The following is a 27,251-nucleotide window of genomic DNA, read 5'->3' on the forward strand; positions in this document are numbered from 1 at the left end:
TACCTGTTACCACTCCCTGCATCACTCCACGCTCACCCAGAATCCTTCTGTCACCTACCGTTTTCTCTCAAATACTTTCAGTATGCAGTGTCCAGAATAGCGTTAACAGCAGTTTACAAATAGTAAATAGTGATTCTGCAGGCTTTGGCAATTTTTCTCCACAAAGTTTAGAGATGAAAGGACGTGGCAAATTTCTTCCACTTGACTTATGGAAACAGGAATTACCAAGTATGATAATAGTATTTAGGACAAGTTCATGTCCTTTGATTTTCGTGTTGATACCAAAACTTTGAAGACAGATAAGGATCCAGTCTGGATGACTGGGGCCCATGTGCTTGCGTGCGTGCGTGCGTGCGTAGGTTACGTGCGTGCTTGTGCTTGTTGTCCCGCAGAAGTGGTACAGCCCACGCGGACCTGTCGCTATGGAGAGCAGCTCCCCGACAGCGTGAGCCAGCCAGAGCGAGCAGGGACGAGCGAGGAGCCAGGAGGAGGACGGAGCAGAGAGCGAGCGCAGAGAGCGCACAGACACGCAGGAATCATGGAGAAAACATCGCCGCGCAGAGGGACTTTGCCGTCCACCGGACTGCGACTTTTAACATCACTTCTCACCCTATGCGGACTTACCTGTGAGTTACCGGCTTCTTTGTCATTTCGTCCGTGCTACTTTTGAGTCCACTGAAAGAAGTTGCAGTGGGGCTGCCCGGAGTGTCTGCCGCTAGTCGCCGATTCAAAACGCCAAAAACCGACCAGTCCTCGCTGTGTTGAAGTGGGCTGTGTTCCGTTCAAAAGCCCGCTAGCTTTATTTAAGCTAACGGTTCTTGTCTGTGGACAGTTATCCTAACATTACGTCTGTAGGAAAGTAGCTGCTTCTGGCGTCAGTACACCGTTAGCTAAACCTCGTTTGCCTTGCCCATTTGAATGCAACTCCGTTTCTAACAATAAACTTGTACCCCGCGGAGCAACTGCTAATTACACACAAGCTAACTCAATTAGATTTTCAGTCCAAATGACTCCACTCGGGACAGGAGGCAACTTCGGACGCTGTATTTGGTGGTAATCATGAGCACATTTTCTAGCTAGTGTTACGTCCAGTATGAAAAGAAAAAAAAAAAATACTCCCAGTATGTCACACCATGACTTAGCTAACATTACTCAGGGACCGAGGGGGAAATACCGGTTTCTCTCCCACTCAAATGGCTAGAAAGTCATGGAGAGGCAGCAGTTGTTCGTGGTGTCCAAAAATAGAAACGAAATGAAATATTCTGGGTGCCACTTATGGTGAGCAGAGAGGAGCTCCTTTGTGAAAAGTTCGCCAAGTAGTTGGATAAAGATGGGGGGGATAAACGTTATGTGATACAGGAGAGGAGAGGCAGACTCCACCGCTGTGGGCGTGCGGGGTGGCAGGGAAAATGAAGACACATTTCAAGGGAGGCACTGCAGTCGCAGCGTCTCTGGATGTATTGACCTGCAGTTGGGCTTAATGCCAGGCAAAGCACCCTCCAATCTCTGTACCGTCCCGAGTCGTGGAGCTGGAGGGCTTGTTTATATCCTTGTTCTGAGCTGGGATTACAACACATGGCCTGTAAAGACAAAAGAGCGGACAGACACAATGGATACTTAAGTAAATACTGTACAGGAATGCACCATTTTTTTTTTTTTTCCTGGATGAAAGGGCAATAAAAGAAAACTCTTCCTGCATGGCTAATTGTAATAGATGACAGGCTCCCATTACAACTGTCATCGCCCAGTACCCTTTGTATGGTGCTGAAGACCAAAAAAAATAAAACTTTAATGATTAATCATTCTCTTGATTAATCACTTAATCACTTTGTCTGTAAAATCTCACAAAATTGGGAAAAATGTCCACTCCAGTTCCACTGGCTCAGTTTCCCAGAGCCAAAGGTGATGTCTTCACATGTCTTGTTCTGTCTAAACGGGAGTCCAAAACTCAAAGATATTTTTGAAATCATAGAATACAAAAAAAACAAGCAAATATTCCCAATTATTTGATTATTAAAATGGTTGCAGATTAATTTTACTTATCGATCAAATGAACTTTGAAGCTCTTTTTGGGTATGTAATTAAGCTGAACCGGGACTGGATTTTTTAAGCCGATACTGATATATCGACATATGAAAGTTAAAAATATTATAAGGATGTGTGGGCAAATATTCATGTTTTTACATAAACACATACTATTAACAAACATTTTTGAACGTCACAAAGTATTTTTTAATGAATTGCGATCAAAATGTGCACTAAGCGGGACATTTTTAAACTGTGTTGCACTGTGTAATGACACTTTCTAAATGACCTCAAACATATCTTTGGCATTTGTGTATTGCAGTTTCTTATTACTTATCAGCCAGCACATTTTAAGATAAGATATATCGGCTGGTTTTTTGGGCCTTGCGGATTCATCTTTCAAGCTCTAGTATGTAGTGCCTCTACTGCTGCCATTAGTGTCATCTCTGTCTTGCTTACACTTGCAACACATACTTTTACTGAGTCTTCTTCTCCCATACTTTTTCTTCACAAAACACTGGTTCATGAATCAACACAGAGAACTGATAAACAACCCGTTGTTGCAAACTAAGCGGATTAGCCTCCAAACATGTGCTACTTGGTGTTATGTGTATGCAGGTTTTCAGTCCAGCTAGTCACCTTGACTGCCAAATTAGCTGATTATTAAGACAGAGGACAAACCTGCCAGTGAAAGGTTAGTTTTGTTTTTGTTGTTGTTGTTGTTGTAGTATTTGGTACAGAAACGTTAAGGTTTTTGACTCTCAATAACATATGGTTGGAGCCCATGTGGCTTTGGCATACTGTCATGTGTTGCAGAGGACTTTGTGACAGGCACAGTGTCGATGTCAGTTTCCTTGACTGTGTCATTATCAGATTCCCTGTAGCGTTGATGGGTTGTGAGGAGGGGATTCGTTCAAGGCGTGGCTATAGGCTGTGAGGTCTATAATTGAAGACCATAGTTTTGTGGCTTTTCTTCTCTTGGAGCCCCATGATTCACAATCTAAATAAATAATGTAGTAATGCAGCCACCGAAATTACAGACTCAAAACAGAAATAGATTTGAAAAAGCAGTGCACTGACTGAGCAGATTTGGTGCTTAACCTCCTTCGAGGTTAATGTGCTTCATTGGTTAATAAATGACAGCAAGATGCAGCCAAGAAAGTAGATTTGGCATTGAAAATGCAATTCAAATAGCTACAGCTTTGCCACCATATGGCATAGGGCAAATCAGGTCACAACATATAGTTTTTGACACCTTTTTGTGGTGGTTGGATAACTTAATGCTTAATGGAAATTCAGGTCATAGATAAAGAGATACGGTTAGTTGCCAAACTAATATAACGTTTTATCAAGCTAAAGAATCTGCAGTCGTAATGAATTTTACTTGATTCACTTCATACTTTACCATTTTCCAGTCAGTCTTCAAATGACTTTGTAAAATAGACAGATTTGTGATCCACTGATTAAATATATCCACAGAAGCCAAAATTTCACTGTTGGCTGCTGTTAATTATCCACACTGGTTATGTGGTATTGGAAATGTATGCAAGAAAGAGCTTTAAAGTAAGTTTTAGCATTTGGATGCACATCTGTTGGGCACAGCTGTTGCATCCATCTGAACCTCTCATTTGATGTTGAATCTCAGTTGTGAAGCAGCAGACTGAAAACTCCTAATCACATTAAATGCATGCAGTGTTTTCTTTTTGAAGGAAAGCCATCAGCAGATGAGTGTTCTGCTTTCTTGTGGGACATGTAGGCTGTGTGTGGGGTTCAGGGAGCAGGCTGTGGTCACCAGCTTCTGTTGCCTCCACCCTTTGCTTCCTCTTCCCCGACAGATGTGACTGACTGACTGAGACACTTTGAATGGCAAGTTGCTCCCTGGTGGTCCATTAGTAAATTCAGAGCGGTGACCTCCAGTTTTAGCTAACAGTTTTAGACAGACATCTCTCGCTAAGAGGAATAAGGCCATGTACCCAGGCATAACAATTTTTAGTCTTATGCCTGGAGGGATAAAGCTGGCGATATTATATATTTTTCTTACTGTCAGCAAATCCCATGAAAAAACAAAACCAACAATGAACTGATCCTGTTAACAAGTATTGTTTGTGTAGCCAAAGCCTGGAATGGCTTATTCCTTCAGCGTTGAAGAGCCACACCAGTACACTGGGTGACATGTCCTCACAGTACACACATTTCCATGAACACGGGCACTGTAAGGTATTTTGAGTCAATCCCATATACACAGTGCCAGAGCCATAAATACTAGCTAGCTCACAAAATGTGTGGTAATACTCACCAACAGATGCACTGCACATTGACTCCTGTTTGAGTATCGTTTGCTAAAAACTACAGTGCTCCAATTGTTTTAGGAAATAACTATTTTTAATGCAACTTAATATTTGTGACCCAACTCTTAGGGATTAACAACTTCTGTAGGAATGAATGGTCTTGGGCTGAGTGTCACAGACAGGGTAGGGAAGTTGGAAAGCATCGAGAGGCACGCACGTTGTCGATTGTGGTCTTTCCATGGCACAAATGACACAAATATATAGTCCTGCAAGCCTTAACCTTTAACCCAGCCGTCTGGGTTTGTGAGCCAATCACAATCCTTCTAGTGGCATTCATTGTTTTGTATCCACTTCCTACCCAGACCAACATGGGGAGTTACCAGTCATTAGGACCACAGTACATGGGTAATTACCCATTCAAAATTGGTAGGAAAAGGGCAAAATGCAGAAAAATACATAGAAAATGCTAATATTAGCAGTGCTATTTTTTACTGTGTTTTTAGCTAGTATGCGTTGTCTACTGAATAAACCTCGGATAGAAAGGAATTGACTGTTTCAATCACTGAGTCATAGGAAACTTCGCTATATAAATGGCTTCCAGATATTTCCATGGTTAATTACCTACTGTGAATGAACAGAGAGAAACATTTTATGCCTTTTTTTGCCTGCTGTTTTCAGGAGTCAGGGTTTTTCCCTGAAAGAGCAGATCACAGTGTGTGACTGAGGTTAGGGTCACTCGGATACACTGTGGCTTCACAGTCCATATTAAAGAGGTATACACGCAGGATGTGCACAGTCAGCAGTTGAGTCCCGCAGGAGAGGAGCACCAGGGTTATGGGAAACAGGTGTGGCTTCTTTTCACCACTCAGTCTTATTTGTTTCACTCATTCAGCTGTCGGGTGTTATGATGTTTGGGATGAGCACACAGTCAGTTGTATGCAGTGACACACCCCCTACCACCCAGATGGGAGATTATTAACACCTACCAGTCAAATACTGGTCAGTGCTGACTGTAGAGAGTAAACTGTCTGTAGTGTTGTCTGATCTGGTAGTACAAAAAAGAATGGTGACATACAGTATCCTGTAGCAGTTGAAAAGAATTTCTTGTTTTTCCACCAATGTTTTTGCCACACCTGCTGCTTGGATCCTCATCTGCCCTCTGTAAAGTCAGTATTACACCCTCCTACATCCCAGTTCTAAGATCTCAAACACAGTGTTTTATCTATTGTCCAAACCTGAGATGTGCATTGAGAATGGAAATTTGGCTCGAGATATCTGGACAATTTCAGCAAAGTTAGTTTACCACAGCTCTGGCTTTTGTCGAAGACAATTTTAATCCTCCCCCTGCAAAGTTTATATTGTCTTCTCTACCTGTGAAGTGAAGCCTCTGTTATGACTTACCAACACATATTGATAAGCAAAACCTTTTTGGTGTGACATACAGGGGAATTAAGCAGTGAAAACACAGAAAGTATTGGACTTACTATCCCAGGATCACACGACCAAATCCATAAGTGAGCAGGAAATGTTCACTGCATGCATTATTTACAATAATGGACCTGCCATGAGTGACAGCCCAAAATTGTTTCTTGTAGCAGCATTACTGCAGTTCATTCGGGAACCCTCACATCATTTGAAGTAGACTGTTTGCCTGTGACAAATTAAACCAGATATGATCAGTTTTTACTATTTTATCAGAACTTCAGTTCAAGTTTTCTAGGTTTCAGCAACTACCCGCTTCCCTCATTGTGTGTCAGATAACATCACACCCAGGGAAAGAAAGACCTGTCCCTTAACTCAGCGGCTGAGCAGCCCTAGTCCTTGAGGCAGATATACTGCAGTAATGGCTTGAATAGGATTTTGCACAACTCCTGCTGGTATTCAGCCAAATTATTCTGTATTTCCCTGCCATCCCTTCTACACTGCCCCTGACCACCTTACGCCCTTATACTTAAGTTAGCCTGCTTCTACTTCTTTGCTGATGTTCTCTTGATTTTCAGACAGACTGTAAAGCTGAATACATTTCAACTCTTCGATTTAAACTGTAGAACAGAAGACAAAATAGACTTCAGGTTTTGTAACTGTTTAGTATGTGTATACTTTTTTTTTTTTATTCTCTTCATCAGCGTAGCTGCTCTGTCACACAGGGGAAGAGTCATAGAGTACTGCTCACCTCTGAAAAACATGATTGTTCAATGTGGTTGCTATTTTTTGCCTCTTCTTGCATTGAGAAAGGGATCACAACAATACAAGTGGCCAGTTCTATTTAGGGCTTAAAAACAATGTTAGATCATACAATGCAAAGATTAAATTACATTTTAAAGGTATACCTACACTACAACCCAGAGCAGTTAGCATGACAATACATGTACTCAATATATTTGTCTTTTGCATCCAAGTGAGCCGTAGGTGTATGGGATGTAGATCAGTGTAATGCCATCACAGACAGTAGATGGGGGAGTGGGCTCAGGGTATATGATACCTTTTAGATATGCTTTAGTCAGCTGTGTTTTTTATTTTTTAAACAATGCGTCACAAGTGACCTAGGCTCCTAAATCTCACTGTTCAAAGTGGGTGGTAAGTCTAAATCAGTACCACTTTAATCTATTGCAGAAACAGGGTGAGATTATGTGCCGGGACGAGTGGGTGTGCCAGAAAAATGAACTCCCTCTGACCAGGATAATGCTAGTGAGATGCCATACTAACCAAAATACTTACTGTTTTTATTGACCACTGGATACGCACACTACAGTACAGAGGCACGCTTTTGTTGGACTGCTTTACTTCCCCCTCTGTTGTGAAGTGGTGGTTGCTGACATGTGCAATGATGCTGATTTCTCAAGAAAGTCCAAAGCAGCTGCCCCCCTCAAAATCCATACTTTTCTAGAGACAATAATATATTAAAGAAGGATGTTTTAGTCACTTTCAACAACAATAGGCTTGTTAACCCAGAAAACAAAAAAAAGAATTGGAAAGCTCTCATGAGGAAAAACGTAGCCTACATGTGCCATTCACTAACATGTAGATTCCTTAAAAAAACACGTTGCTGGTTGTTGGCAGAAATAGGCATCATACAAGAAATCTAAACTTGGACAATCATGGGAATCATTTTAAAGGAAAACAGTCTAATTCCCTCGGGGGTCTCTGTGGCATGTGGGAAACTATGTTTCTATTATGTTAGATCAGCCTAATGAAAGTACAGTAGCCCATTTGAAACTAGTCAAGGGCAGTGGAATCTGTGATTAGTACAGAGCCCATTCTCTCTTCTCTGCAAATCTGCACCCCTCACACCACTGCCCAACAAGGTCCTGATCTATTTCATTACTAATGAATGAAAATTGAGCTCAGTTTTATACAATATTTTAACCAGGAAAGTACTTTTCAGAGGACAATGTCATATAAATGTGTTGAAAACAACACGTGTCTCAAAACAAGGCATAATTCTTGAATGGTAGACTCTTGAGTCTAATCCGTCTATATGCATGACTCGGTGGTTCGTTAACGGTTATACTCTTGAGCATGTTTAAAGACACTGCTGTGAGGAAAAGGATATTTCTCTTATTTTCATCCAGCTGTTCGGGAGCAAAGTTGTGTTGGACATATTGGGGTCTTTACGGTGGGTATGGGAGCTCACGGATACAACAGCAGTGAGGCAAAGTTGAGCAAATGCCAGTTTGAATATATGAGTCCAAATTATAATCAATCTTTTATTATCACAGAGGCTAATGTGGAGGGTTGACATTCAATTTTTCATTAGGTAGCCTGTCTATGCTGTCTTTGTTTGGCTTGAGTTTAGTGGATGCTGTGAATAATATACTGAAATCAAATTAAACAGTTTTATATGTTAAATGTCTGAACAATGCATGGCTGTTAACTTCTGAGAGAAGATAACATTTTTTTTTAATTTTTTTTTTGAATACACATGGCTATCTACAAAGGGCCAGGAGCCGTAAGGATGTACCTGATGAGCTAGCACAACCTGACATGAACAACATTTCTACCCAAGTGCCATTTTCAACACTATTTTGGAGTGGTGGTGACCGTTGTGTGGTCTCTATTAGCATCTGCATGTCAGGGATGTCATACACTTATGCTCTAATTAAGACCTCCATTTACTCCCATTGTAGTCTCTCTCCTTAAAAAGAAAAAACCCTGAAAAATTAAGTTACCTATACATACAGCAGGTTTAAAAATACCTTTCCTTGCTTTTTGTGAACATTTGTAGCTTTCACAAATTGTCGTTTTAAATTTGTACATTTTGGTTACATTTTCTAACTGCATGGAAAAATAAAATTGCTGCCTTTCTTGTGTGCACATACTAAAATACCACAAACCCCCTCAACAAACAATAACAAATCCCACACAATAAGGCAGGATGCTGTAGGAATGTTTGTGTTGCTTTGGTACACAGTTGCAGACATTGCCCTTCACAAGTCCTACAGCATAGCTATAGTTGACTCTGATTAGAGGCTGCAACCTATCCTGACACTCTGTATGTCAACACTATTGATCTTTTTCTTTTAAGCACTGATCTTTAATCAAATGTGACTTGGATGAGAAGGGCAGAGAAGTCCACATTGGTATGGGGGAGGTTAGAGAGAGAGGTTTTGAAGAGGACAGTGACATGTGAAAGAGGTCTGCCTGTCCCCCTTTTAAAGGCCTGTCAGCCTGTGTTTGTCTCCACCATGAATTAGCCCACTGAAAAAGCCTCACACCCTGACAGGATACAATGCTAGGAAGGAAGGGGGTAGATTTGAGCGGGTGTAGGAACTAGACTGCACAAATATTTCTTATGATAAAGACATGCTATAAAACAGGCAATTCACTACTTGGCCTATCCTGTCCAACTGATTGAGACAGCATTATCGGCTCCACAACAATAAAGAAATAAAGCAAAGGTCTGGGGGCCTGTGTTGGGCATATATAGGCATTCTCTGATTTTTTTTATTTTTTATATATACATAGACACTGGTCACCTCTTTAGAGAGTAACAATACCAAACAAATGGCTCTACACTGCCTATTGACTTCACTGACTTTACAGTTTAAAGGTACAGATGACTCTCAGAAAATGCAGGACTAAGTGGAAGATTGAGCAGTAAAATTCCCAAGTGGTATTTCAAATTCCCAAACTGTTACAATTTTTGTTCATTTTCTACAAATTTCTTTTTCCTATCGCCTGCTGTTACTGCACTCAAGGAATGGGGATCTGTGTTTTAAATGGCTTTTTATTAGGTTTTTTTTCCCCCTTTGTCTACTTAGACGGTTTGAATTGGGAATGGTTGCATGGGAGACATTACTGAATCATTATTTTATGACTATTTCATAATTTTATACTAATCCATATTCAGAGATAGTAGACTAAGGGACTTCAGTGCCTTAGTCACTATGAATTACTGTGCTCATTAAACAGGATGAAACACTGTCCATCAGACTGTGCCCACCTCCTACACACATATTTGAAAATTACCAAAGCAGAGAAGAGGGTGAGGACTAAGTTGTCTGTTGTACCCCAGGTTGATCGCTAACATCTTGGAGAAGAGAATGGCGGGGATAGGTAAATCCAGCTTCCTCCGGTTTGGGGTCTAAACAGTTTTTTAAAATACCTGGGCGCATAAAGATTTGAAGATTTTGGTATGGTATCATCACACAGGACGGCGTCAGCTTTACAGCAGTGGTTACATTTCCAAGCCAGGAGAAAGCATCTAACTCCAGTGTGAACTGCCCAAAAGCAGCACTTTTTTATCTTAATTGCTGACTTAAAAATGAGAATTTTGATATAAATATTTAAGTATATTTTTTGTATTTAATTTCACTTTAATTATTCTTTACAGGATATAGGATTCTGGTTCATTACTACTTGTGGTTACTACTTACTGCAGTTCCATCAGTTATGATATTATCAGACTTCTCAGAGCAAAAATGCTAAAAAGCAGTTAACTGGGGTAAAAAACACACCAAGTGTCGGATGATTATACAAGTTTTAAACAAGTTTTAACTCTCAGGTTAGCCAAACTTAGGTGGGAGATAAAATGAAGGCGAAAGGTAAAAATAATGACCCAAAGTGTCTCTTGTAAACACGGTTTACAGACCAACTTCCTGGTTCACCTGTGATTTACTGCACTTGCCCTAGTTCTGCATGTCCACAAATTTCTTGTGCAATGAGGGATTATTACTGATATTACAGGTACACAAATTTTCAGTTTTCCTTCCAAAAAAAGGGGTATAATAAACTGACTAGGCTCTGGTTGTCTGAGCACTCGTGATTTTTGCCGTTAGACTTGTAGCAACCTTGCCATGTTTTCAAATCTCTGTAGTTACTTTGGTGAGAACATAAGCAATGTGTGTTAAACAATATATATAATGGCCAGAAGTAGGAAATACACAGTCAAGTTGGAAGAAAAACTGGAATATCCTTTAAATGAAACATCATTACACCATTAATAAGCCCTGTAAATACTGTACTGCTGCTTAAGTGAGCTGTCAGTTTACAGAGATCACATAATTATGAATGCAAACACTATAAAGTCTGCACAAATGAACCATCCTGTTGTTGTCATGTATACTGTACATGTGTTTGTATCAGTAGTTTTAATGTTGAGTTTTGAGCTGGTTCCACAGCAAACTTTGTGGTCTGAACCTCTCTGTCCTCTCTCCTTACACACTTCACACTGTTGTTAAAGTTTTTTCTGCAGTCCATCTCACTCCTGTACGTCCCCTCAATAATTGCCCTATTTCTTGTTTTGTTTTATTCATCCTCTGTTCAACACAGAGTTTCCTCTAGCTATAGTCCTAAACCACACTCCCTCCTGCACAGATCTCATGTCTGCATTCTTCTCCTGTGAGGTCTTCAGATCAGTCCCTCATGAGTGCTGTTTGACACAATAATCTATGCATGCCATTTGTTCACATGAACATGACATATTGTCTATTTTGCAGCTTGTGAATGTTTCTGGCCTTGGATCACTCTTCTCTCACACGGGTCTGACACTGCAGGCTTCGTTGTGAGCATCTTGCTAGCCAGGAGACAGCCTCGTCTGGGGAGGTCAGGGCTGAAGCTAGGTTAGGTCTGGGTAGGTGGAGATTTTGGCTCATCAAGTGGCTGACAAGGAATGTTTGAGCCAGTTGCCAGGCAAAGAGGAAGGTTTTGATTTACCATTGCGTCTTTCGAGCAGCTTGTCGCAATTAGTGATGTCAGGAGGGAAAGAAACAAATATGAAGCATTTCTTCAAAGGGCAAGCATATCCTTCCCATGAGTTCATTCTTTCCTTGGGTTTCTCAAGGAAAAAGGGGCAAAAGTGCAGTCTATTTCTCTGTGGTCAAATTAGGTTTTTGCAGGCCAGGGTTCTTCCTGTTCTCTGGGGCAGGGTGTCAAATTTATAGTTTACTAAATGGGTTGCAAATGAAAACAGTGACACTGCATAACGATGGCCATCAAAATATACTCTTTCTTGTGGATCGTTTTAAAAATCTCAGCAATATTTGTTTGCTGGACAAGATGGATAACCAGAAATAAACCTAGTGACAGTCCTGAGCTGTGCCTCAGTTCTGCAGCACTACGCCTGTTTCCTTGATTAAACATCAGGACAGCGTTGTTTATCGCACTGCTTACATTTCATTTGCCTGCAGTATTTTAGATAATATTTCACGGTGCTCTAGTTTGCGAGCTCTGGCTGTGTTGTTCATGGTCGCAGTTAGCAGTGCCAAGTTTCCCCACTCTCCTCCTGGCTGTAGGTATCCCATGCAGAAGCCATCTGTGTCTCCTTCCCTAATGGTAAGGGTGTAGTCCTCTTTAAACACATCCCCCCTTTCTCTCCCTCCTTTCCTACTCACTCCCAAATGCTTACTGTAAAACAAACAGAACATAGTATAGATGGAGTCTAGTTTCTTTGTATGCTTTGACAGGCCTGAAAGCTGACACATTGAGATAGACAAACTACGCACGGTAGCAGTTGGAGTGTCGTGTCAGGTAGCTGCAGTATGCGGAGCATGTTAGGGAGAAGCCTGGTCTGAGACACGTGTCTGCATGCATCAACACAATGTCACGCATGCCAAGCATGTTAGTTTACTAGTCAGACAACCAATGGTGCAGGATGATTTTTTTTATTTTTTTTATTTTAATCAGTATGCCATCTGCAGTATATTCTCGTACCAGATATAGATATAATTTGTAAATATTTATCCCACTAACAAGTTTTTGTCACTGCGGTATGATTTTTTAAAAATATTGTGTCAAATAAACCACTGCGTGGCATTAGTAAGGTGACAGCAAACAGCTGTCGTGTCAGCTCAAATGACCGTAGGGTGGAGAATGCAAAACCCACACGGCTCTGACCCTTATTCTCCCCCACACCAGTGCACCCAGAGGACTCTGGCAGACGCAATGCAAACACAGGGTAACACATGTAGTGCAAAGCACATTAAAAAGTTCAGGTTTTTTGGTTGTTTTTTTTTTTTTTTTTAGACCAGGTTATGATTCAAAGGTGGGAAAGAGATGTAAACGGATCTCTAAATTATTATGGAGAAATGGAATAATAACCCAAAGTGACTTTCCCAAGTATCTTTCCAAGTGGATGACAAATAAGGCAGCCGAGTTAAATACTTGAGGTTAATAGGTTAAAAGCCTAAATACAGTGTAGAGCGGTGCTAGGTTAGTTTACACAGCAAGGCAAGAAACACAAGGAAAATATTTTGAAAATGTGGGTCAGCAGAGAAAAAAACAGACAGGAAAGCCCAAGTATTATAGCACAGCATGAAACTTCACAACACAATTCAACATACATTTAAGACTCAGCAGCCATTCAAACAAAATGCCTGACACACATGGTCACACACTTACTCCTTTTTTTGGAAAAGAGAAACTCTGTGTGTGCATGTGTGTGTGTGTGTGTGTGTGTGTGTGTGTGCATGTGTATTTGTGTGTGTGTCTGTATGCCTGTGTGTGTAATCACTAAAATTACAGGGGACGTAATGGAGCCTCAGCCTTCTTGGCTATATTCCTCACAAACCAAGATAGCATTGCTGCGGCTTACCACTCACATTCATGCCAAAGTCTCAAAATACCAGCCAGTGGGTCACTTTTATAAGCTTTACTCCATACACATCCGAGACTACGTACGAAGTGGAAATTTATGGCTCCCAAATATAGCTTACTCTGACTCCAACTGTGTTAAGAAAACTGAGACGTACTGTTTTGAATATTTTGAATGAAATCAACTTTTTACAATTTCTCTGTAAAACAAACATTTTCACAAGGTTTATGTGGATCAACCCTACAGTTCAATCTCGACCAGTGTTGTAAATCTTGTAAATTTTACGAGTACATGTTTCCATCAATTACTCATTTTTGTAATTATGCTGCAAAAAACTCAGACAAGGATGTTTTTGTTTTTTGTTTTTTTTACATTCATAGAAGTATCCATGACCTTTAATTTAGGATTTCTATCAGGTTAGTTTTCCCAGATACTGCATTCATTCCCACTGAGCTGGTTGTTTTTGTTTTTTGTTTTTTTGTTTTTTGTTACAACCCAGTAGCACGTCTATCAACTGTGACATGCAGATTACTGTCCATACAGCTCACGCATCATGAACACAAATCACACTCTGTTCAGTGTTTTTTTTTTTTTCTTCTTTTTTTTTTAAATCGAATTGGGATTTTTTTTTTAAATTTTTTTCTTGTTGCTCATCTTGTCCTGACTTATTCACAGAGCCTCAATCAATTATAGCATGATATTATAGAAAAATGGCCATTAATGTTCAGAACAAAGTTGACATGTTGCCTTTTTATTTAAAAGAACTCATTCAAAACAAAAAAGCCTGCGGTGGGCTTCAAGTCAAATTAAGGGCCTTATTAAGCGAGGGAGTAAAACCATTAAATTCCTTGTTTTGTTTCATCTCCTTCCAGAGTTTTTTGTTCCCTGTTTAAAAGGTGCTCTGATAATTAACAAGAGGGACAGTCTGAGTGTCCTGCAGTGAAGGTGTGTTGCTTATTAAGAGGGAAAGCGGAGCACTCAGAGTAACACAGATGAAGTCTGGTGTCTTTTTCAACCCCAGGAAAAACATGTCTGAAACAAATGATGGCTCTTAATGTGACCATGGGAGAGCTAGTGATGATGGGAGAGGAGAATGAATGCATGATGTAGTATACCGCAGCTTGTAGAAAGCTAATGAAGAATTTAGTTTTAATCTGATTCGAACTGCTTCTCTGACATATGAATCAAAATTTAAGGTGGCAATAAGGAAAAACAATACCATTGTTGACCCATTGTGCTCTCAACTGATCTAGAGTGTACTATAAACACCAGCACACGACCAGGAAGTTGCAACTTTTAATTTTTGTGTAATTTCACATGAGTGGTGGCGAGTTGTGTCTCATTCCATGTAGATACACCATGCCATGTCAGTATATGCTAATGTCCTATCTCCCAGTGTTAACACTGATCCGTACTCCAAAACAGCAGTAATTTTCATCCAATTCACTCCCTGGATTAGCATATCTCAGCTACCGTACTTTGAATTTTAATGTTGTCTGGTGTTAGCACGTCTTCTCTGGTGTTATAGCTGTCACAGTGGACAAGGAGACACTTACTAGACACCAGAGAACAAAAACTGTAATCTCTTACACCAGTCGATTGACACTTTCATGAGAAATCCAGTCTTCCACTTTGATTATAGCTACAACAATTCTGTGTTGCTGTTTATCTGAATCTTGTCTTAAATGTCCTTTTCTCTCAGCAGGTGTGAGCAGTAACCACGTGGTTGTTCCTGAGAAAGTGAATGCAGTGCTGGGGAAGAACATCACACTGGGTTGCAAAATAGAGGTGGGCTCCAATCTCAGCCTCACACAGATCTCCTGGGAACGTCGTCTTCCTTCGGGCACCATTACCTTGGCAGTGTTCAACCCCAAGTACGGAACCTCATTCTCCCAAGAATATGCCCAGCGCATCTCATTTGTTTCCCCTTCAATACAAGATGCTACAATAACCCTTAAAGAAGTTGGCTTTGCAGATATCGGGTCCTACACCTGCAAAGTGGCAACATTTCCTCTGGGCAATACGCAAGCGTCAACCTTCGTCAATGTATTAGGTAAAGTAGAGCTCCCTGCTCACTCCCATCTTCATTGTGTAGTGTGCTTCTTCATGCTGTTCTTAAACCACTTTTCAAAGCACAGAATTGTTTGTTGTGATTAAGCAAAGCTTAGGTAAACACTAAGTGTTCGCCCCAGAGAATTGAACTTTTTCCTGAAGCCACCTAACTTTTTAAAATAACTACCTGGACAAAAGAAATGTACATTTAAATCCCTGCAGGAATCTGCTGCTTCGTAGAGGCTGCTTTGGTGTGGTTCCACTCATCTCACCTACTGCAGTGTCACTTGCTGTGAAACAAGACTAAGTAACAAACCTAGTTTATGGATGGACCACCCTTTATCTGTTTGCTTCTCTCCTACTGCGCCAACATATACAGTATTTTAATACAGTCAAATTTCTAATAAAGCTGTTTGTTCTCATTTACATGTTTTTCTGTTTCTGTTGTCACACAACGGAACAAGTATGACATAGTGACTGAAACGTGGCCCATTAAGACCAGCAGTCCCTTCCAAGCCTTTTCCAAGCTGCTGTTCTGCACCTCTAAAATCCTGATTTTTATAACCAAAACGTCGTCTGACAAAATCACCATAATGGCTGTGCCGTGATTTTGACATCTTCATTTTGCTCATTCATATCTATGCAGCTGCCGTGCAGTCATTTGAATGAGATGCATAGATAGGTTAGCCTGTGGGGCAATACTGGCCCCACAGATCTGTCAAAAATGTGCCTTTGTGAAGAAAATTCACTAAAGGGGTCTGAAATGTCAATACATCTAGCAACAAAGGCGCTAATTTGGGAACACTGCCTGTAAACGTCCCCTGATGACGCAGTAGACTAAATTTACACCAATTCATTTTGAAAGACCAATGGGAAAAAGGGAAACTAAAACACTCGGCCGGCCAACTGGTGGTGTAAATTCAGCTCTCAGTCACGCGGCATTTGACTGACCAATGGTGTAACTTAATGACTTAATCACTCACTCACTCACACGTTCGCGTTCATAGGGCTGGCCTGCTATTGCGGTCCAGTCAAAGCATTCATATAACTCCTTTTTAGAAATGTTCTTTCACTGAGTCTCCTTAAGATCTTCCATAAGGCCTTTTTTTATATTACATGCAAGAAACAAATACAGTATAAACACTTAGAATACAAGGAGTCTCTCCGCATGTAGCAACCACATAAACAGAATGCAGAAAGTTCAAACTTTCCCAACTTGATGCAATTCAGTTGCATGCAACAACAAGTTAATTGCAGGGTGTGATACGGAGCGACTATCATGACATTAAGTGTCATTTAACCAAGCTGCATTTAAAAAAAGTTTCAAATGCATCACTGGTCTTGAAATTACAATCTGCAGCTAATGTATTCCCAGTGAGGATTTTTGGTAGTTTGGTAGTTTTGGCTGAGTAATTGGTATTGGTAAAACTCTCACAGGCACTGAAGAAGCAAATGACAAACTCTGCAATCTTTTCTATATAAATCCTTCCTACTTTCTATCTCTTTTTTTTTTTAAATGATTTACTCTGTTGTTGCTGATATGTATGTTTAACGCTGTATGTTGAGGCTATTTGCTTTTCCTTGATAACCGCCCCAAAAAAACTAAAACAAAACAAACATACACTATGTTGTCCCAGCACTCGTATCTACCCGCATAATCCACACTGTATGGACACAATAACCCCTCCTCAGAGACTGAAGGAAACTCTGATCACTAATGAGTGGTACATAAAGAGCTGCTGCGACAACCACAGTGTCTGGGACCTCACAGAGTTCAATTACACCTTGCTCTCCTCTCTGAGCAGTTTTATTTTTTTGGCTCACGCGAACACATACACCCATACCCATACACAAACACATCCTTAGGCATATTTTACAATTCAGATGTAATTAGGGCGGGATTTTAGTCGAAATATAAGTTCTTCGCAATTTGGTACATGTCATGGGAATTAGTTTATCCCACGGGGTATTTTTGTGAGAGAGCACATCACAATTACAAGACCTAAAGTCAGCATATTCTAATTTCCAAGGCAGTGATGAAGAGTAGCTTTTCATCTCTACCTTGTTTTTTGGTTGACTTGTACCTTTTTCACAAAACAGTTTTCAGCAGGAACAAGGTGGCTGTAGCCCAACGACTGAATCTCTGAAAAATTCTGGATATCACGTCACGGATCACGTATAATCTGTGTATTTATGTAATTTCACTGTTCATTAGCATGTTGTTATAATATATGGAATATTGGTTATATCGTGTGCATTGTATTTGTATCAGTTTAAACTCAAAGTTTTCAGTTTTGATTGATGGTTATACTTTGAGGTTGATGAGAGAGCACTTGACTTCATTTCCATTCCTTCCAAATGAACTAAAGTTGAACAATGAAAAGGCTCAAACCCATGAATAATACACCAAAGTCACGACACACATTCTCATAATGATTAACAGGTGCAGTGGACATTGACTTAATTTCAAAAGTCACACTCTTGATACAAACCTTGTCTTGCATTCAATCAGTATCACTCAACACACCGTGTTTGTATTGGCCCAACACTGTCTTACTTTATTTTTCATCTTTGTGTCCACAACTAATCATAGAAAAAGCAGGAATTGCACTACAGTACATGAGCCACAAGTCCCCACCAGTAAGCAATAGGAAGGAACCAGAGGAAGAAAATATAATGCATATAGTGAATGAATTAGAATGACCCTTTGTTTAAACTGCTGACAGGTCAATGGCCAATCTACCGAACAACAACATTCGGTCGGCAAGATGTTATTGATAAGCAGTACTACATATGTGAAACTACATAAACTCCAATCATTTGAGCCTTATCCGCAAACTGTAATCCACATTCTTTTTTTGTTTTCATCTGTTTAGCCATTCGGTAGGTAGTGCAGTAGTCTTTTTATGCTGCGTTAAAAAACTGGGAAATCAATCCCACAGAGAAAATTGCTTACTAATGGGAACAAAAATCTGATGAGTGTCAGTTTCTCTCTTGTGAAAAATGTTTCATTTCTTCTTTCAGTCTGTTCAATTGATAATGGATTTTCCCCAGTGCCTGTGTAGTATGAGTCATAATAAGCCAATGAGGCCAGCCCTAGCCAGCAGCTTACTTGCAGATAATTTCATTGACCTTACCTGCTTGCGAGGTGTGGCTTCATTTGTACCGTATTTGCTTTTTGCTTCCCAGAATTGAAAATTGCCGATTTCTGAACTGCTGTAGATCATCATACCAAACTGAAATGCTAGTTTATAGGTTTTTAATGCTAAATCTTACTGTAAAAATGTCCAGACGTGATGCATGACTATTGAATTTTCAGATAAATCTCTTCTTTATTGGGGTTCCCACTCTGTCGTCAGTGTTCGGTGCGCATATGTGGATCAGTGTGTATGTGGGCGAAAAAGGGCCAATGCAGCCAGTTTGCTGAAAGGAAATCGTTACCCTTTCCCATAAAGCACTTGTTCTCATCCAAAGAGTTTCCCTCCCTTCCTGACAGCAACTCCAAGTTAACATGTCTCTCTGATTTAGTTATTCTGAAGCTTCAGCCAGCTCACCTTCTAACATAGAGCAACTACTGTTTATAGTCAGAGGCCTGTGAGGAGGGGCATAGAGAAGTGAGTGAAGAATGTGAGGTGGTTACTGAGAACAGCGTCCCTGCCCCTGCAATGGGTACAGGAGACGCCAGGTTATTTTTGGAAAAGGGGGGTGTCAGGAGTTATTTGAATTTGTTGTTGGACCTCCTGCTTGGCTGGGATGGAGGAGGGTGGCAGATGTCTTAAAGGTGATGGCCTTGTCCTGTGGATTAGGCTGGTGTGTGCCTCCACGTGCCGCCTTTAAAACTGTCACCATTGCAGTAAGTGGAACAGCTGTTAGTGCTCTTTTAAGAGGGACAGAGATGGAGGAGGTGGCGCACTGCAAGACATAGAAGAAGAAATGAACCTAATAGGGAAATTTAGTACTGATGGTACATGGAAGTGTAACCTTGTGTAACCTGTGTAGCCAGTTTACTTCAGTACCTCTCCATTTTGTCCTCCCCCTCTCTCAGCAGACTGTCTTTTTGTATTTGGATTGTCCTTTGGCCTCTTTTGTCTTGCTGAACTTTCCCAAGTGTCATTTCTGACACTTTGTGGTTATTAAACAGGGCCCCATATGTTTATTTTAGGCCAGTGCAGCACATGATAAATTGCTTTGTACAACAGGTAGAGAGCTGCGTTATTCTGGTTACGTCCTTCTTCCATGGGTCTGTTTTGCTTCTCTGTTCAGAAAATCCTAGTTACGTCCAAACCTCCAGTTATTTACAGGAAGCCGATGTAACATTACGTCAGCTCTAAAGCACTGAGAAACATGCATTAACTTAGCTCTTCATCTTCCAGTACAGCAAATTCAAATATAATCACACTACAATGTTGACTGCCAGTAGCCTCGGATTCTGAAATATTTAGTTTTGTTTTCCCAAAGACATATGCCTACTTCAGGTACTGATATGCTTTGTTAGAACCGTAAAGTAGGAACGAAACAGGGTACTGCTGTGTATTAATCTTTCTCAAACACGTTATATGCTTGACATACAACAATAAAGACAGCTATGTCTCCACTGAAATGCCTCAACATGATTGAATAGCATGATTCATTAATTTTTAACGCATATATGTGAAATGGAAGTCAATCTGTGCTTTTTAGCAGTTAAGTATACTGAGGCCACTTCCTGCTGTCCATATACTATATGATGGACATTATTTATTCATGTACATATACAGAAAGATCAATATTCATTTTGTAATCTTTCCTCCCCTCCTCCCTCTCTTCACTCGCCTCTTCACAGTGGAGCCAAAGGTGTATGTGTCCGCTGGCCCAACAGCCCTGCTGGATGGCGGGAATGAGTCGCTGGTTGCCACCTGCATAGCAGAGCGTGGTCGTCCCGCTGCTGAGGTTTTCTGGGAGACGGAGCTGTACGGGCGAAGTGAGAAGCAAAGTCAGGATGAACCCAACAGCACCACCACCATACATGTGCGTTACATGTGGCAGCCGCAGAGCTACGCCCAGGGGAAGACGCTAACTTGTGTGGTGCGCCACCAAGCCCTGCAAACAGAGTTCCGCATACCCTACATACTAAATGTTCAGTGTAAGTGTTGAATCATAAAACCTCCTTAATTCCTGTGCTGTCTTGTCTTAATCTGAAATTATAAATCTGATATTCAAGTATTTCTTTTTGTCAACAAATCTCATGATCAATGAATTGATTGTACTACTCGTAGTGAAATTAAGTGCTTTGAATTATGGTGACGTATAAAGGCTAATCAGTAAATTGTGTACAGTTGTACAGTGTAGTGAAATTTTGTGACTCACTTTTAATTAAATTTTAATTTCATTTTAAATATCCAATGTTGTTGGTCAAAAATACAGCAAAATAAACTTGATCCTGAAATAACCATGGTTAATAATCATGATCACAATATATAACATAATAATGATGATTATTATAGCTCTTATTGTGTAGCCCTTAAATTTACAGTATATCTTATTGATATTTACCCATGCTGCTCACTACCTTTCCTTCCTCGCCCAAAAAGGGGCCATTTAAGAGTCATCTTAATGTTATAATCATTGCTGCATACTTCCTTGGCAAGCAGAACAAAGGGTTACTCTGTGTTGGGACTGTGTGAGTGCAGGCTAATGAAGGTATTTTATGAAATATTGATCAGGCCTCAGTAGGAACACTAGTGGCAGGAGGCTGCTGTGGGCAGCGGATGGAGACGTGGAAAAACCAAGGTTAATACAGGAAGAAAGAGGCATTCCGGCTCAATAAATCATGTCAAATGCAGAGGCAAGGGATTTTAAGTGCAAAAGAAGCACAATTTCAACGGTGAACTGCGTGAAAAGGGTCAGTGGACACGAGCTGAGATATCTTCCTGTCTGCTGTAATGAGTTCCTCATTTGTTCTCAAGGGAAATCAAAATGAACAACTGGATATCTAAGTCAGTGTTTGCCATGTTTTATTACAGTGGCATGTGCTGGGCTTCATTTAGGCATCCTCCTGCCTTCCTTTGTGTTTTTCTTTGTCATGGTAGACAGTAGAGTTTATTATGAGCTGCAGTTCATCTACTGTCTGAGTGAGTCTGTCATCTTCTAACTTTCCAGCAACCCAGGGTCATTTATTTGTTCTCTTGGCTCTTGTTCACCAACAGGTCCGTCACCCTGCTACAGTCCTGCGCGGCCGTTGTTTTTTTCATCGTTCGCTACTGTGCTTATAATGCATGCTTTGTTCCTTCTGGGAAAGCTCGTTTGTTATCAGGCTGCTGAGATCATAATGACTGATTATTAAGTCCTGTTCTTTTAGCTTTTGAAAAAAATCAAATGAAATACATTTTGGTCTGCATGTTCCTCACTATTTTAAGCAGTCAAGACCAGTCTTAGTCTGTAGGATGTTAAAAAATAACAGCTTCAATAATAAAATATAAATAAAATATATAAAATAAAAATAAAATAAAATATGTTTAAAAAAAATTTCATTGTAAATAATGCTAATTTTTAACATTGTAACCTTTTGTCTTATTTTGTGTTACAGTTGCGCCAATGGTATCAATAATTGGACTTGACAAAAATTGGTATGTGGGACAAGAGAATGTGAAGTTCATCTGTGGTGCCAAAGCTAACCCACCTGCCCGTCACTTCACGTGGATCAGGTCTGTATCCCTAAAATATGTCTTCTTGTGGAAAACCATCAGATCAAGACTTCAGATAAACCATTCTGGTAGATTATTATCCTATAGGTGAGGACAGGTTTAGCAGGAAAATAATGATCATAATTCATGAATTGCAATGATGTCAGTATTTTGTGGACATGTGGCTACATTGTGTCTCATAATACCACCACACAGTGCTCTGTACTAACCACAAACAAACTGCAAAACTCAACATTCATACTGGGGTGAGAGTAAGCATCAGACTCTATGGCCGAATGCTGAAGCTAATGCAGAACTTCCTTAAGTCCAGTTTTCCCCAAATTGGCTCAGAAAAAACCTCACCTCCAACTAAATCACTGGAAAGAGAAAAGTCTTTTTTCCAAGATCTGAATGACGAATTTTCTTTTTTCTAATGTGTTTCTTCACTGCAATTTTTTTAATTATTGCTTTAATTGTAAGATACAGTATAAAGGCTTGTGGGATGGGTTTCTTGGAAAACAACCTTTAGATGCTGTAAAAGTCTAAACCTGATACTCTTCGCTGTTATACCAAATTTTTAAGCAATGAAACCGGACTATTTGAACAATCTGTCCACAACTGCCCCGTGCACTTTACTTACACCCATCTAATTGTGGACCTTTGGAATCATTTGGATGTTGCTGTAAACAGTTTCTTGCAAATGTGGCGGCCTTCTCTGTCCCAAAGTTAGGGGACAAAACTGTTCTCACATTTGCAGCCCTAAGTAGTATTGGAGCGCAGTCATTCAGGTGCGCTCAGACAGTCCTTGACAACTCATGAAGTTGGGAAAACCCTTTGATATTTTTCTTCAGGTTTTCAGCGGCTAATATTAATTACATAACATTATCAGTACCACTGAAAACGCCATTGTAGAATGTAATTATTGGAGGCCTTGTGGAAACTCCACTGTGTGTTTGTTTTAAGCATGGACAGATTAGTAGTTCATGAAGTCTTCAAGTAAAATCTCACTAACAGTTATGATGATGGGTTTTTATTTTTTGTATGTGCGTTTGTTTTGTTGATCAACGGTTTAGCAACAATCAGGAAAAAGGAGCATGTTTGTAACCAAGCAACTGATGTTACAGCAAATACTGCATGACAGATCAGCTGCTACTTGGTAAAGTTGCATAGATTTCAACTGTATTTAAACCAACTTAAATGAAGCAGTGATGAAGCTCCTGTCTCTAAATTACCACTATCGTAACTTTGGATCCTGGGCACTGGAGCTGTCAAATGCACTGCTACACCCAACGGCAAGGCCGCGTGTTATAAATAAAAGATTCCAAACGGTTCATGCATCAGAGCAACACTGGTCTATTGGCAGCTCTTTGTCATCATCTTGCTCTGAAAACAAGAAATATGGTCTCATTAGGGTTGACAGTACCAGTGAAGTCTAGACAGCCAAGCTCTTTATTTTCTTTTTTTTTTTCTTTCTTTTTTCCCAGCCTTATGCTCATGTAGAAATCTTTTCCCATCAATTGATGGAAGTGCAGTCAGCTCAAATTATCGCAGTCATGTGATCATATAATAGTTCGAACAGGCCAACTGAACCAACAGAGCAGTGATTTCATTGCAAGTCATTGATAGGTTTTCAAATAATACTTTCAAAGTTATGCCTCTCAAACATACAGTAATAACGTAATGTATACAGTTTAAGGTTTTGTATGCACATTTGTGTGTGATGTACTGTACACTGATATATTTGAAATGTTTGATTCTTGCACAGGTTGGATGGACTGATGCCTGAGGGTGTTGAGATCTCAAACAATAGCTTTGCTTTCACTCGCCCCCTGGAGCGCAATGACTCTGGAGTATATCGCTGTGAAGTGATGAATGACATTGGTCTCCGCAGTCAGAATGTAAATCTCTGGGTACAAGGTATGTTTTGATCTCTTCACTCAGTTTCTTAAAATGATAAATCAGGTGTTTTGTTTTTTTTTCCTAACCGTCAGCGTACTTAAATGAATTACCATTAATAACTGAGAAATCAGTACCTTTTGACATTCATCTTGCCTCTCTGATGTAAGATTACCCACTCGGTATGATCCCCTCAGTTCGACACTTCTAGCAGAGCTAAGCCTCCGTATAGATGTCCCTGCCCAGATCCACTTTCACACATTCCTGGCAACAAAGTAGCACAGAGTGCAGATAAAGAGTATCAGTACCAAACGTTTTCCAGGGTTGTGGTTTTGGCAACATTAGATTTCTCAGATAAGGAAGAGGGTGTTTACCCAGGCTGGTTCTGCAAAGTGTGCACTCATGTAACCTTTTTTTCTTTGTTTTGTTTAGGGTCAGGTTTCACAGTGGGACATAATGAATTGTGTTCACAGATTTGCAGTACACAGAAGTTTGTGTCCATACCCCATGAAATATGTTATTCAACAGTATATTCTATTGTTAAAGCAGTTCTGCAGAAATGTAATCAAGTGATTTAGTTTTAATTAACACTTCACAAATTTAAAACTAATAGTAAGAGAGGGGACTTCCCTGTGTCATTGAACGGGGTTTCCCCACATCTGGATTTGTTAAATGCTGTTGATACATTGAAATAAATCCTTGTCAGAAAACTCACATCATACTAAACTACTCCCGTCTGCTTCCTCTGTCCGTCCATGTTTTGCTATTTGAGTTCATTATTGTACAGTCAGGGCGTGGATCCTGAGAACTCTGCATCTCTTTTTATTTTCACTTCTCCCCTTCGCCTTTTAATCCATTTCCAAACAAAGTAACTGCTGCTTTTGGACGTATTCTGCTAACACACACAGTCCTTTTGGTTTCTCACTGTCAAGAGGAAAGAGCTGGAGAAGCTCCAAAAAATGCTGTCAGGCTCCATCTGTGTACAGGCCTGGTTTGGAGTCCTGCTCCAAACGAAAGCACAGCTGACATCCTGTCCAGGACGGACTTGCACTGAGCAATTATCTTGCTTCTCTTGTCAAAAATTAAGACTTGGGTATGCGGGCACTCGCCCCCCGCCCCCGTGGAGATAGCCAGGTTGAGCTCCGTTATATTCCCTCCCCCCTTCATGGCTGCTTGGTGTAGCACATTCCCAGCTGTCTCTGCAGCCTTGTGGTTTTTGGCTGTTCCTCTCTCAGATGATCAGCTACATGGTTGCAAATGCTCCTCTGTCATGCTTTTATTTTATCCCTGATCCCTCAAGCTCACACACAGTGTATAATTGAAGGTAATTAGATTATTACTCAGTTGCACAAATTGTGGACATCATTATAGCGCTACGGGATTTCCGGTGTTGATAACTAGTACCTAAAAACCTGGAGATGCATACCTCTACTAGAGCGAGTCATACTGCTTTGTAGTCAAGTCTTTGATGTGCCAGTGCAGAGATAGACTAGTGGTATCAGGCTGCTCTTAGCCCCAGAGGCTGGAGGTCAGAATGGAGACGTTTATCCTGACCTTGAGCTCCACACAGTTCTTTTCTCTCCGGCTCTGGCTGCTATCTGAAACGCCGGCCACCGGAGGACAAATCAGATGCAGGAACCTCACATCGATCACAGCGTTTCATCTTCTCACATGACTTTCCCCACAGCAGGGTTTAGAAAGAAAAGGGGGAGAGCTAATCACACTCACTCAGATGCTCATGACTGCATGCCCTCTGTCCTCCTATTCCTCTCTGTCTCTCTCTCGTGCACACATACATATTGACATTTAGCACTTAACCTCTTTCTGCTCCTCTCCTTTCCCCCTTTTTGCTGTACAGCACCGCTTTCAACAGATTCTTTGGTCTCAGGAGGGGCATGTCTGTACTCCGACACCGCACAGTGTTGTTATAAATTAATCTAAAAACCAATCACACTTACAGAACACTCACTTCAGTCGTTACAGAACATCAAGTTCCGTCTTTCTCCTCTTTAGCTTTACGATTTTTCTCACTCCTTCTGCCATCCTTCCTGCCTGGTTTAAATCTTTTCATCACATGTTCACTCTGTAGATCCTCCCCCCACCACTGCAGCCCCCAGCACCACTGCATCCCTCCTCCACGACACCTCTGGAACCAGCACTGCTGTGGACCAGCAGAGAGCCCTGTTCACCTCCTCGACCCTGGCTTCCTTACCTGACAGCAGCCTGGGTACTATAGTTGGCGGGGCAGTAGGTGGAGTTCTGTTCCTGATCCTCTTGCTGATCCTGGGTGGAGCATGTTTTATGCGCCAGCGCAGAACCTTCAGGGGTGACTACTACACGAAACAGTACCTGGGACCCTCCGACATGCAGAAGGAGTCTCAGCTAGATGTGCTGCAGCCACATGAGCTGCAGGAAGTCTACGGGGACAAGACGAGCAAAGGCAGCCAGGAGCTAAAACCCAAACTGGGTGGAGACATCATTTACCCCGACTACACCCCCGAACGCAAGGATAGGGACGACTGGGCCGACATGGGGGACGCCCACAGGGGTCTCAAGGAGGGAAACTACTACCCTGATCACTACAACACCCAAAACATGCACCCCTGTGGGCCTCCCGTTCACAGCCCCACAGTGAACAATGGCTCCCCCTACCACCCGGAGGACTGCTATGACAATGGTACAGACAGCGACTATGTGTCCCACATGGACGGATCTGTGATCTCACGCAGGGAGTGGTATGTTTGAGGGGAGAAGCAAAGAAAAAACGGACAAATGACTGACTGAGAATAATTTATCAAGTGACAGATATAAATATCATTAAAGGTTGTGTCATTTCAGTTAAAGGATGAATAAAATTTCTCAGCTCAGTTTCAAAATGAGCTTTTTGAACAATACTGCTCTGCCTTGATTGTAACCACTTAACCTTAAGGACCTGTTTGTGGATTGCATTACACTTTGGTAGCATTTCAAGGAGCTACAAATACGCTGGACGCCCTCAGTGATATTATCTGTGTAGGCTTAAGAGGCTTTTGCATACAGTGAAGTTTCGACTGGTGTGAATGAGGTTTTGTTTTCCGCTTGTTTATGTTTGCACCTGTCTTTAAAACAGATCACTGGTCAGGTGTACAGACCCTCTTTAGTGTAATATTAATATCCCTGACTGACTGAGCTCTGCTCCCATAAAACCTCAAAACTTCTGTGGCATTTTGAAAGTGTTCTCTTGATTACAGCATTACAGCGTTTTCATACAGGTGATATGTTTATCATGGCTGCGACCAGTATTTAAAGCAAATTATA

General features: G+C 40.9%; 1 protein-coding gene across 2 annotated transcripts; it reads left to right on the forward strand.

The window, feature by feature from the left end:
- The first annotated feature begins 379 nt into the window (after positions 1–379).
- On the forward strand, positions 380–26,848 carry nectin3a (nectin cell adhesion molecule 3a). 2 transcript variants are annotated; one of them, XM_040131737.1, is made up of 6 exons: positions 380–626; positions 15,047–15,397; positions 20,219–20,518; positions 21,962–22,079; positions 23,824–23,975; positions 26,044–26,848. In XM_040131737.1, the coding sequence occupies exons 1-6, from the start codon at positions 539–541 to the stop codon at positions 26,697–26,699; spliced, it is 1,665 nt and encodes a 554-aa protein (XP_039987671.1). In that variant the 5' UTR covers positions 380–538; the 3' UTR covers positions 26,700–26,848. The 2 variants fall into 2 exon arrangements, with proteins under 2 accessions (XP_039987671.1, XP_039987672.1); XM_040131738.1 differs by having other exon boundaries at positions 15,050–15,397.
- Positions 26,849–27,251: the final 403 nt, after the last annotated feature.

Source organism: Xiphias gladius, chromosome 7 (assembly GCF_016859285.1).
Source record: "Xiphias gladius isolate SHS-SW01 ecotype Sanya breed wild chromosome 7, ASM1685928v1, whole genome shotgun sequence".
In the NCBI taxonomy this organism is placed as follows: Eukaryota; Metazoa; Chordata; class Actinopteri; order Istiophoriformes; family Xiphiidae; genus Xiphias; species Xiphias gladius.

Excerpts from the sequence above, each read along its gene's own strand:
- nectin3a (XM_040131737.1), top strand. The coding sequence starts at position 539 with ATGGAGAAAACATCGCCGCGCAGAGGGACTTTGCCGTCCACCGGACTG. Across the intron at positions 15,398-20,218 it reads AACCTTCGTCAATGTATTAG|TGGAGCCAAAGGTGTATGTG; the intron begins GTAAAGTAGAGC and ends GCCTCTTCACAG. Across the intron at positions 23,976-26,043 it reads TGTAAATCTCTGGGTACAAG|ATCCTCCCCCCACCACTGCA; the intron begins GTATGTTTTGAT and ends TTCACTCTGTAG.